At 37.7% G+C, this 12115-nt stretch overlaps 2 protein-coding genes across 2 annotated transcripts; one reads left to right on the top strand and one right to left on the bottom strand.

The window, feature by feature from the left end:
• Positions 1 to 204: 204 nt before the first annotated feature.
• On the top strand, positions 205 to 11813 carry LOC144849567 (GLIPR1-like protein 1). Its single transcript, XM_078706517.1, has 9 exons — positions 205 to 271; positions 781 to 885; positions 8719 to 8943; positions 9234 to 9331; positions 9451 to 9542; positions 9890 to 9913; positions 10126 to 10221; positions 10460 to 10579; positions 11332 to 11813. Exons 1-9 carry the CDS (start codon positions 230 to 232, stop codon positions 11355 to 11357), a joined length of 828 nt encoding a protein of 275 aa, XP_078562643.1. The 5' UTR covers positions 205 to 229; the 3' UTR covers positions 11358 to 11813.
• Positions 2477 to 7069, bottom strand: LOC144850466 (uncharacterized). Its single transcript, XM_078707751.1, has one exon. It carries the CDS (start codon positions 7067 to 7069, stop codon positions 2477 to 2479), a length of 4593 nt encoding a protein of 1530 aa, XP_078563877.1.
• Positions 11814 to 12115: the final 302 nt, after the last annotated feature.

The raw sequence follows: 12115 nt of genomic DNA, 5'->3' as shown, positions 1-12115 counted from the left end.
TTGATAACAATATGTAATTAACCAACACAACTAATAATGAATATATATATATGTTTTTTTAATGACAATCTTCACTAAAACAAAGGAAATTGTAAGTACTGATTTTAATTACCTGGTCAGCCTATATATACAGAATCTCCGGGAGTAAAGTTGGTTTGGTTGGTTGGTAAAGTATTTGACGGATATCGTCAGCTATTAGTTAACTTACGGTATTATTAAGGAAGGCATCATGATGTTGATGGTGTTTATATTGCTGATTTCATTTGTACAGGTACGTAATGTGATACTGTAGTTGATGGGTAACTTTGAGTTTGGCCAAAACTATTAGTGGCTTAACCAATTTGGGGTGTGGGTTAGTTACTTAAAATGTCATCAATCATAGTATTCCATACGGTTAGAACTAATTGTTATGGAAGTAAGCCTATACTATAGGCCTATTAATTAATCGTTATGATCTTGCAACCAGTCTTGAAAAAAAAATCTTTTGAGAAAAAAATCCTGGGCCTGTTGCTGCTGAGAAAGAGAATACGGATTTAACCCGTATTCTACATAACGGTATTTTTTGCCAGGAGATACGGTACACATAAAGTTAAAATTCAAATACCGCATGCAACGTGATCTTTTTTTCGCAAAGAAATTCTTCCGAAACAGAAAAATAGGCCAATTCCAAACACGTGTTTTGAGCATACAGTATTTCGTCTTTTCAGGTGGATAATATTTAAATTGTCATAATTTCTATATTTACATGACAAAATAAACTTTGTGTTGTAATGTTTTCAGGAGGGCAGCAGCAGACTTACAATTGACGAGAAGCAATTCATTGTAGACATTCATAATGAATATCGAATGAACGTAACGCCAAATGCGGCTGATATGCGCAGACTTGTGAGTATTTCAATATTCCTTTACTAAATTTGGTCGCAACAGCGTCAGCGTCGTGATTGGTCAAAATTACTTGCGTTGCGCTTACGTTCTTGCATTGCGTCCTTAGGAACCAAGCGATAATCGGCCATTTCAACTTGCACGTGCGATACAGTAACTTTGAACCAACCGCTCGCTACGTCGCTTATGTGAACTGCCGAGTGGCGGTAAGCCTGGCTATGTTTAGCGTGTACCCATTGGCAGTTAAATAATAGTTACGCCGGTGTCACACAGCCGCAATTACGGCTCTTTCGGACATGTAATTGCTGGTAACCAATGATGAACAACGGTAAATAGCCACAACTGTACACATATAAATGTAAAAAGTAAAATTTAATAATAATCTTTGACAACCAATTCTTTCTTTTATAATTCAAACCCCCAAAAAAAAACCCACAAAAAAAACCCAACCAATTCTCAAACAATGATACCGTATTCCTATTCCCCACAAACTTTATGCAATTCCCCAAATTTCCCAATCCTTCCAAACAAAATATCAAATACAATAATATCACAAGATGAATAATTAAACAATAATAAATGTCCACAATATCGTTCCTTCTTGCCTTCTCTCCTACGCTGACACAAAACAAAGTAGAAAGATAAAAGTTAAAACGATTCTGCAAATAAACAACTCCCACGCCTCTGCTCCCGTTCTGCTTGTATTATCAATTATAATTCTTCCTATTTTCTGACATATAAATAAATCAAATATAAAGTTAAAATGTTTCTTGATGTCGTTCTGCCCTGCAATCCGCTCCCCGACCAATTATTTCTGTCTCCTTTTCCACGTAAAATAATATCAGTATCAATCCAGTTACTCTTCAATATTTCCAAACAATTCTTTACATGCAACAACGTCTGCTGTTTCCAACAGTTATTTCTTCCGTCAATTTACATTCACAATTTCAATAAATCCTCAGTAATCTCAACAATTAACAGTTCTACATTTGAGTACAGCCTTATAGTATTACTTCCAACTCACAATTTATTAACTTCATGTATATCACTTTATTTCCGTTCTGCTTCAGCTCTATATCACCATAATTATCTCCAACTCACAAGTCATTAACTTCATGTATATATCTTTATTTCCTTTCTGCTTCAGCTCTATATCACCATAATACAATTACTTCTTCTCCTGTACGTCTTAGTTTCTCATATCCATATTCACCTATCCCTTTCTGGCTTAACATAACATAGCCCTCCTTCTCTGTCTCCTCTCAATTTCCATCTACCTCAAAATTCCCTCAATTATCCACATATCACCACCTTATCCTTCTCCACCAATCAGCAACTCACACACTAACTTAACTCTTATACCTCTCCTCCAATCAGCAAACACCACACAATCCTTCTCTGCAACACAACAACTCTGCTCCACTGGCTTCACACAATAGCTTCCTAAAACAAAAGAAAGGTTCAAATAGTGAAAACAAAGGAACAGTAAGAATGACTTGCAAAATATATACACAACTTTATGTCACTTGTGACATTTACTCCCCTCTAAAAGAATAATGTATCAACATTTTCTCCATACCGTGACGGGTCCTATTTACACTCGACTTAAATAATCAGCTCCTACATTTTCACTGCCTTTAATCGCCTCTATTCGGAACTTGTACGGTTGTAGAGCCAGGGCCCATCTCATAATTCGCCCATTGGACAATTTCGCTCTGTGCATAAACACAAGCGGCTGGTGATCAGTTTCCAACGTGAAGTTTCGTCCATATAAATAAGACTCAAATTTTCGTACACTCCATACAATGGCTAAGCATTCTTTCTCCATCACTGAATATGCTTTTTCTCGAGGAAGCAGTTTCTTGCTAGCGTACGCCACGGGAAACTTCACGTCACCATACTGCTGCATTAGAACCGCTCCCACTCCATATTCGGACGCATCTGTTCTCAAAATAAAATCTTTGTTTAAATTAGGAAGGCATAAAATTGGAGTACTGTTTAATTTTTCCTTAAGTTTAACAAACGCACTTTCCTGGGCCTTCTCCCAACATATTCGGTTAGGTTCCCGATTCTTCGTTTTGTCGGTTAATGGACAAGCAATCACAGAGTAATTAGGAATGAACTTTCTATAGTAGTTGGTCATCCCAAGGAATGACCGGAGTTGTTTCTTTGTTTCTGGTTGTTTGGCTGACAAGATGCTTTGTATCTTCTCCACTCGAGGTTGAACATTTCCTTTCCCTACCACATGGCCAAGAAACTCGATTGTTTCATAACCAATGAAACATTTGCTTGGTCGAGCAGTTAGATTGGCCCTGCGGAGACGTCCAAACAATTCAGACAAACATTTCATATGTTGATCCCAAGAAGCTGTGTGAATTAGAATGTCATCAATATAATTAAGTGTATTATCCATTCCTTTGAGTAATTTTCTCATGATACGACTGAAAGTAGCCGGTGCATTGACTAAGCCGAACGGCATGACATTAAATTGAAACAAACCGTCTGGTGTTAGAAAGGCTGTTAAAGGTTTTGACGCTTCATCCATGGGAACTTGCCAATACCCTTTACTTAAATCTATCTTAGTAAAATAATGATCATGGGCCAACTTTGTGAACAGTTCCTCTTGGTCCGGAATCGGTTCGGCGTCAAAAACTGTAACCTGATTAAGTTTTCGAAAGTCCACGCAGAATCGATTTGACCCATCCGGTTTCTTTACCAATACTATTGGAGAGGCAAACGGTGCCCCTGAAGGCTCCACTACACCCAGATTTAACATCATATTTACCTCATCCTTAATGGTACCTCGCAACGCATGTGGAAGTGGATAGGGCTTGGAACGGATTGTATCATCAGTTTCCAGCTTGATTTCATGCTGCCCAAGTGTAGTCTTACCCGGTAAATCCGTCAGTACATCTTTGTAGTTTCCGATAAGTCGGTGCACCTCATGCTTTAGTGTATCATCCAGGCTTTCGTTGATGTGGATGTCGGCTGTTGTTTCTTTTGCTAGTAGAGGGTGGAGCTGTAAAAGATTCTCATTAGATAGATGATAATTTTGGTTATTTGTAAATGTTTCATTAGGTTCGCATTCAATAACAGCGGTGCTAGCTAATTCAAGGATACCAGAAGGCTCAGATACCCCTAAGGCAGCACTAATGTCTGCGGTTCGCTCATAATACTTTTTCAAGAGATTGGCGTGAAATATTTTGAATTTCCCGTTAAGGTCAATTTGGTAGTCTAGATACCCAAATTTCTTTACAACCTTAAAAGGACCTTTCCATTGAAGCAATAGTTTGTTTTTGTCTGTGGGTAATAAAAGTAGTACCTTATCCCCAACCTCAAATTCCCGGGACTTACTCTTTTTGTCATAATATTGTTTGTACCTGACCTTAGATTTTTGTAGATTCTTCTGAGCCATCTGACAGGTTTCATGTAGTCGTTCCCGTAAATCCATAACGTACTGGTAGGTGGTTTTTGTTTCTGGTGTTTCGATTTCTTCGGTCCACAATTCCCTTAGGATGGACATGGGTCCTCGTACGGTACGGCCATATAACAGTTCAAAAGGAGAAAACCCTAAACTTTCTTGTGAAGATTCCCTAACCGCAAAAAGTAGTGGGTCAATGTAACGATCCCAATCAGTAGGCCTTTCTGCACACATACGTTTCAGCATTTGTTTGAGTGTTCCATTGAACCGTTCGACCAAACCATTACAAGCTGGGTGATATGGAGATGTCATTACCTGACGTATAGACAACAACTTACTAACTTGCCTCATGACTTCAGATGTAAATTGTGATCCCCTATCGGTAAGCATTTCTTTCGGGATACCAAGTCTAGAGAAAACACCAACCAAGGCCTCAGCAACCCGTTCAGCTTCAATATTTGGTAGAGGCACTGCCTCTGGATAACGAGTAGCAAAATCTATTATTGTGAGTATATAACGATTACGACCTTTAGACATGGGGAAAATGGGACCAACTATATCAACGGCAATCCGTTCAAACGGCACCTCGATCAAAGGCATGCTTCCTAGAGGCACTTTCGTAACTCTACCTTTTTGTACAGTTCTCTGACAAATGTCACAGGATCGACAATATCGAGTAATATCTGCAGTTACCCCAGGCCACCAAAATGTGGTCAACACTTTATCTGTCGTCTTTTTTACCCCTTGGTGTCCTCCTAATAAGGTTTCATGGGCTTGGCGCATTACCTGGCGTCGATAGTCAGCTGGCACTACTAGTTGGGTAAACTTATCCCCGTGTTCAATATTAGGAGAGGAAAATTGCCTATATAATAGGTCTTTATGATAAATAAACCTAGCCTCGGCTTGTTTGTTACTCACAGTTGTAGTTTGTTTCTCTGCAAGATCCTTGAATTTTGCAAGGCTGATATCTTGTTGCTGGGCGGTTTTCATAATTCCCGCTGTGATGATTTGCTTGTGTATTTCTGTAGTTTTAAGTGTTCTGAATGGTTTATCCATAGTGTTAGCTTGAGACCGGGTAACAACAGAACATCCTTGAAGATTTCGCTCTGTCCATGTGGGATCTGGATTTCCTGGTGCTCGTACTCCTGCAATATTACCTAATATCAAGTCATAAATAGGGTTATTCATACATAGTGCATACGTCTTTCCTGAAAAAAATGGAGTATTAACATGTATTAATGCAACCGGTAAGTTGCGGACCGTGCCATCAATCAGCACACAGGTTTTCTCCTTACCAGTAAGTTGTTCGGCTGATACAAGATCTTTCTTCACAACCACCCCACTACAGCCACTGTCACGAAGAACAGAGACGCAGCGTGACCCAACACAACCTGTATAAACGGGCATTTTACTAATTGAATTATTTAGAGCCGCTGTCATAATTGGAAGACAGTGCCCACATTGAAGAGTGACCTTATCACCATCATTATTGATACAACATTGATTTAAAGACTCTGACATTTTCGTAACCATACTGGCACCCACATCGGGAATTTCTTCTTTGGCTTTACATTCGTGTTGTTTTGTACATTTCTGGCAATCAGACTCTTTTTGTGGTGAAGTAGACAACCCAGCGCAACTGTTGGCGTCCTGTCTACAATTTCTGGCAATATGTCCTGTTTTTAAGCATCGGTAACATTTTGGAGGAGAGTTTGGCTTATGCATAGTTGAGGCTCTGCAATTTCTAGCTAGGTGACCTACACGATGACATATAAAACAAGTTGGACTACGGAAACTAGAAGGGCTTTGTGATGAGGATGTACTGGGAACATTATTAGAGGAGAGTTGAGGAGAATTTGGCTCTTTTTGTTTAAACTCTATTGGTTTACCAAATAATCCCCCACGAGCTTCCAAATATTGCTCCGCAATTTCAGCCATCGCTTGTATCGTTTTCGGTTGACGTTCCCTTAGGAACAGAGCTAGGTCCTTCCCACACCCATCGGTAAACTGCTCTCGCAGCAATAAATCTTTTAACCCCTGAAAGGTTTTTTCCCCCTCTGCTAGGTCAATCCACCTATCAAGATAATTGCTTATCCTCGCAGCAAATTGCGGGCCGCTTTCTCCGTATTCGGGCTTAGCTGTTCGTAACTTATGTCGAAATCCATCGGCGGTTAACTGAAACCGTTTTAGAAGAGCCAATTTCAACAGTTTGTAATCGTTAGCTTCAGCTGACGACAACCTGGAATAAACCTCGAGAGCCTTCCCAGTTAGTAGGGCACTTAAGTTAACCGGCCACTCAATTTCTTTCCACTCCTGACTAGTCGCATACCGTTCAAACCTTTTCAGATAGGCATCTAGGTCATCTGTTCGATCATGGAAAGGGGGTAATTTAGGTTTACTGGCCTTAACCCGTGACTCAGGATTGGGTAATACTCTACCACCCGGCCGTGCCCGATTCTTTTCTTGTTCTAATTGGATTTCTAACCTTCGCATTTCTATAAGATAGGCCTGTTCGTTTTCTCTCTCTTTTTCTTCACTCGCTCTTTTTCTCTCTGCTTCGTCCCTCTCTAGTACCTCTCTTCTCTCTCTCTCTTCCTTGTCTCTGTTTCGCTCCATTTCTTCTCTCTCCCTGTTTCTCTCTTCTCTCTCTAGTGCTCTCTCTTCTCTCTCTCTGGCAGCTTCCTCTCTCTTTTCCACAAACTCTCTTAATTCCACTCCATCTAACCCCAACGCTTTTCCTGCGTCAACAATTTTAGTGAGATCCATTTCTTAAGGAAAACAAAAAATATATATATATATATAAGTATCCAATATAAGTATACAGTATGCCAATAATATGGCAAATAGACAATCCAAGAATCACGTACAATTGTTTCATCTACCACTGTTCACGCTAGGTTACAAAGTCTCCCGGACGAGCCCCCATAAATGTCACACAGCCGCAATTACGGCTCTTTCGGACATGTAATTGCTGGTAACCAATGATGAACAACGGTAAATAGCCACAACTGTACACATATAAATGTAAAAAGTAAAATTTAATAATAATCTTTGACAACCAATTCTTTCTTTTATAATTCAAACCCCCAAAAAAAAACCCACAAAAAAAACCCAACCAATTCTCAAACAATGATACCGTATTCCTATTCCCCACAAACTTTATGCAATTCCCCAAATTTCCCAATCCTTCCAAACAAAATATCAACAATCTTCTTATTTTTAAATAAATCCCCGAAACCCCCCCTTTCAAATACAATAATATCACAAGATGAATAATTAAACAATAATAAATGTCCACAATATCGTTCCTTCTTGCCTTCTCTCCTACGCTGACACAAAACAAAGTAGAAAGATAAAAGTTAAAACGATTCTGCAAATAAACAACTCCCACGCCTCTGCTCCCGTTCTGCTTGTATTATCAATTATAATTCTTCCTATTTTCTGACATATAAATAAATCAAATATAAAGTTAAAATGTTTCTTGATGTCGTTCTGCCCTGCAATCCGCTCCCCGACCAATTATTTCTGTCTCCTTTTCCACGTAAAATAATATCAGTATCAATCCAGTTACTCTTCAATATTTCCAAACAATTCTTTACATGCAACAACGTCTGCTGTTTCCAACAGTTATTTCTTCCGTCAATTTACATTCACAATTTCAATAAATCCTCAGTAATCTCAACAATTAACAGTTCTACATTTGAGTACAGCCTTATAGTATTACTTCCAACTCACAATTTATTAACTTCATGTATATCACTTTATTTCCGTTCTGCTTCAGCTCTATATCACCATAATTATCTCCAACTCACAAGTCATTAACTTCATGTATATATCTTTATTTCCTTTCTGCTTCAGCTCTATATCACCATAATACAATTACTTCTTCTCCTGTACGTCTTAGTTTCTCATATCCATATTCACCTATCCCTTTCTGGCTTAACATAACATAGCCCTCCTTCTCTGTCTCCTCTCAATTTCCATCTACCTCAAAATTCCCTCAATTATCCACATATCACCACCTTATCCTTCTCCACCAATCAGCAACTCACACACTAACTTAACTCTTATACCTCTCCTCCAATCAGCAAACACCACACAATCCTTCTCTGCAACACAACAACTCTGCTCCACTGGCTTCACACAATAGCTTCCTAAAACAAAAGAAAGGTTCAAATAGTGAAAACAAAGGAACAGTAAGAATGACTTGCAAAATATATACACAACTTTATGTCACTTGTGACAGCCGGTTATAATGCTAGTGTAGAAGTAGTAGCATAGGTTGTTCTTTCTGGCCTACCACCACCCAATTATTACGGAAGAAGGATTGTAATTCGTCCCGTTTTAAAATAATACAGTATTACAAAACTAATGTAACTAAGTGTGTAATATTGAACTGATTTTTATATGTACAGGAGTGGGATGATGAAGTAGCGGCAGTTGCCCAGAATTGGGCATCCAGGTGCCCTGGTGGTCATAACAGTAACGAGTATGGAGAGAATATAGCATTCAGCACTTTGCCTTTCACCGGTAATATAGAAAATCTATTTAAAGCTGGTCTGAAGGCATGGCACGATGAAGTCAACGACTATAAATACAAGACGGGAGAATGTTCTGGAGTCTGTGGCCACTATACACAGGTACGTACTGCAGCGTTTTATTTCATGCTCCCTCCAAATAATGACCACTCTTGTCAGCTGTGCCATTATAGAACATTGGTGTTTATGCAGCCATAGATAATTTTCGAAAAACATACCACTTTTTTCAAAAAAAGAGAATGAAAAAGTGGAAATGTTGGTGATGATGATTTTACCAATCACAAGCGAGGAAATATTTGAACTATTGCTTGTGATTGGTCAACTCGCTTACGTTGCGTCTATGTTCTAGTGTGAAACAAGCTTTAAGACTAGAATGTCTGTCATTTTTTTAGATGGTTGATACAAGAAGTATAAAGATTGGTTGTGGTACGAACTATGGAGAATGCTCGGGCAGATTTCCTTATATTTTAGTCTGTAACTATTCCCCAGCGTAAGTAGAGAAACAATAATATTTGTATTCACACTAAGCACATTATTTGACTTCCAAAAATGACATTGTATGTAATTGTATGGTAGAGCTGCAGATACCTTTTTTTTTTTTTGCTTAAGTGGAAACTATAATGGAAATAAACCTTATAAGAAGGGGAAGACGTGTTCAAAATGTGCCGATGATACTAGGTTTTGTGTTGATAAGTTTTGTGGTGAGTTTGAAACTATTATTTTCACTGATAATTCTTTCAGAAATTAAAACGGTTGGTTTGTTACAAAATGTTTTTTGTTGATTTTTTACCAATTATTGTACCAGTTTGATTGGGAATTATTATAACTATTATTTAGCTTTATATGCACTACACTGTATGCAAAACAGAAAAGAATTGCTCCAGTGGAGCAATAGCCTTCAACTATGAAGTTTGCTCCTAAATGGAAGAAAAAGAAGAAGTAGAAAGGAATTTCCACCTAGAACTTTTGTCCAAGTCCAAGTAAAAAAACAATTGTATTTAAGTGTAATAATTATTTACTTTTTGTTTCATTTTCTTTTGTTTAAAAGCTGCTGAATGTTCAGGGAACTGCAGTAAGTAACTGAGTTTATTTATTTATTTTTTTATAACTGATGATGACTGTTTAAGTACTGTAATGTGACGTCGCCGATCTGTGGCAAACATGCAAGACACATTTCGAGCCACTGTGTTTGACCAAATGAATTGAATTGTAATTGATTGTGGTGGTAATGATGCAGCGGACGAGGAATCAAATTGATATTTCTTATCTTTAAATCCAAATTAGAGTGTAAGAGAAAATGTAAGAAGGGCGAACTGGACAAGAAGACGTGCACCTGCAACTGCTACAAAGAGAATGGTTATTACGGCTCGTTCTGTAAACGTAAGTATCATTGTTTGAGAAAACGTATTTAAGCCGATTTTCCACCAGGCGAATTTGTTCGCGCGAATCGAAAGCGTCAGTTTATACGCATGAGTAGAGAAGGATTTGGAAGATGGACACATGAATACGCATGCGTATAGGCATCGAGCATGAGTTTTGACCTGGTTCAATTGCCAAGCTTACACTTTTTGTTTGTAATAACAATAACTATGCCTAATTAATATTTTAATCACTGTAGAGAAATGCAAGAATACCGACGAGTGCATCAACAGGGGCTACGATACATGGCCGGACGAAAATGTTTGCGTCGGTGATTATTTCACTGACTTGTGTCCTCTAAAATGCCATCCAGACTGCGGTAAGATCCATTACATTTCATCAAAGATTGTTTATGCGCGTAGCCGCGTGATAACGAAACATTTACGTTCTATTTGATTTGCCATTGCCGGACCGGAACCGTGCTGGAACAGGTGTGAAAGACACTTTAGTCGGTTTCATTCCGAAGACATTTATGTTTAAGAAAGCTTCAAATCTAACCGTAAACTGTGCTTTAATGACAATGATTATAGGCCTGCTAATCAATGGGCACGATTAAAACATCGTTCTGAAATCAAATACAGCTAATTATCATGATGATATAAAAAAAGTGCATTTTGATTCATTTGTAAAATTGTCACTTTGGGACAAACTAATTAGCCTCATTATGAGTTACGCGCGGGAGTTATCACGTGATGATGAGCAATTAGGAAGAACTAAATGGTTATGACACGTTTGGGGATACGAACACAATGTATTTGACTGAATCAATTTATCTGACTCTATAATAGCATTTTGATGATCTAATTTGGTTAAATTAAAAGACTTATTCAGAACATCTGTAGGTCCGTTAGAAACTGATGTTGACGACCAATCACAAGCGACAGTTCGGATAATCCACTTGATTGATCAACTAGCTTGCGCTGCGCTTAACGTTCCTAGTGGGAACGAATTCTTTTTTTATTTTTTTTTATTTCAACCAATCTTAAGATGACGCGATTAAAGTGTGACGTCATTATGTATTTTAAGTCTTATCAATATCCTTTACTTCTGATTTATATTTTAATCTTACAGAATACTTCAAAAACAAGAAAGGTTAGTTTGTTCCAGATAGGAATTCGTAGGCCTACCTATGCTGTACAATGGTGTAGGCCTACCTATGCTGTACAATGGTGTAGGCCTCTATCAAATAACAACATGTCGATTTACTTCTTCTTGTCATTTGTTCTTATATTATACTTAATCCGTAACATTAAAATGTCTATTAAGTTATGGTCGTTGTAAATTACTGATGAAATTTATATCAGGACCTAACGTAAGACCCCTTAATTAGTCAGGTAGAATTATTATCCTATATTATCATTATTTAAGGCTACTAAGAGTTTGAACAACATTTATAGGCCTGCAGTGACTTTAATTAAATAGTAAAATTTAATTTACTATACGGGTAAAACATTTACTACCAAAAATACTATACAAAGATTTTAATAATGTTTTTGTTTTGGAAATTGTCCGATTTGTAAACTTGTTACAAACCCCATTGGAAATATCATTATAAAAATAAAAAATAAAAGTTCTATGTCCAGTTTTGTCACTATGTTCATAAGTATTAGCTAACGGTGTGACAACACTAAATGGGAATGTACTTTTGACTATTCCAAACGTTATATTGACACCAAGTTTAGCAAATATAAATGGAAATACTCCTTTGACAATTTGACAATATGCCAGAACTAAGCTTGCTGTATAGTTATTTATACAATCGGAATAATAATTAGTACCTATGGAGAAATAAAATAGTTCCAAATGAAGAGGTAAAAGTTTGTAATGTACGACTAGAGAGCGATATGATACAGTG

Source organism: Antedon bifida, chromosome 8, assembly GCF_963402885.1.
Source record: "Antedon bifida chromosome 8, ecAntBifi1.1, whole genome shotgun sequence".
NCBI lineage: Eukaryota > Metazoa > Echinodermata > Crinoidea > Comatulida > Antedonidae > Antedon > Antedon bifida.
The sequence above is the reverse complement of the archived record's forward strand: the minus strand, read 5'-3'. Positions and strand labels throughout refer to the sequence as shown.

Coding starts and splice junctions, on each gene's coding strand:
- LOC144850466 (XM_078707751.1), bottom strand. CDS start 7,069: ATGGATCTCACTAAAATTGTTGACGCAGGAAAAGCGTTGGGGTTAGAT.
- LOC144849567 (XM_078706517.1), top strand. CDS start 230: ATGATGTTGATGGTGTTTATATTGCTGATTTCATTTGTACAG. Junction 9,332..9,450: donor GTCTGTAACTATTCCCCAGC/GTAAGTAGAGAA, acceptor TTTTTGCTTAAG/TGGAAACTATAATGGAAATA. Junction 10,222..10,459: donor TTACGGCTCGTTCTGTAAAC/GTAAGTATCATT, acceptor TAATCACTGTAG/AGAAATGCAAGAATACCGAC.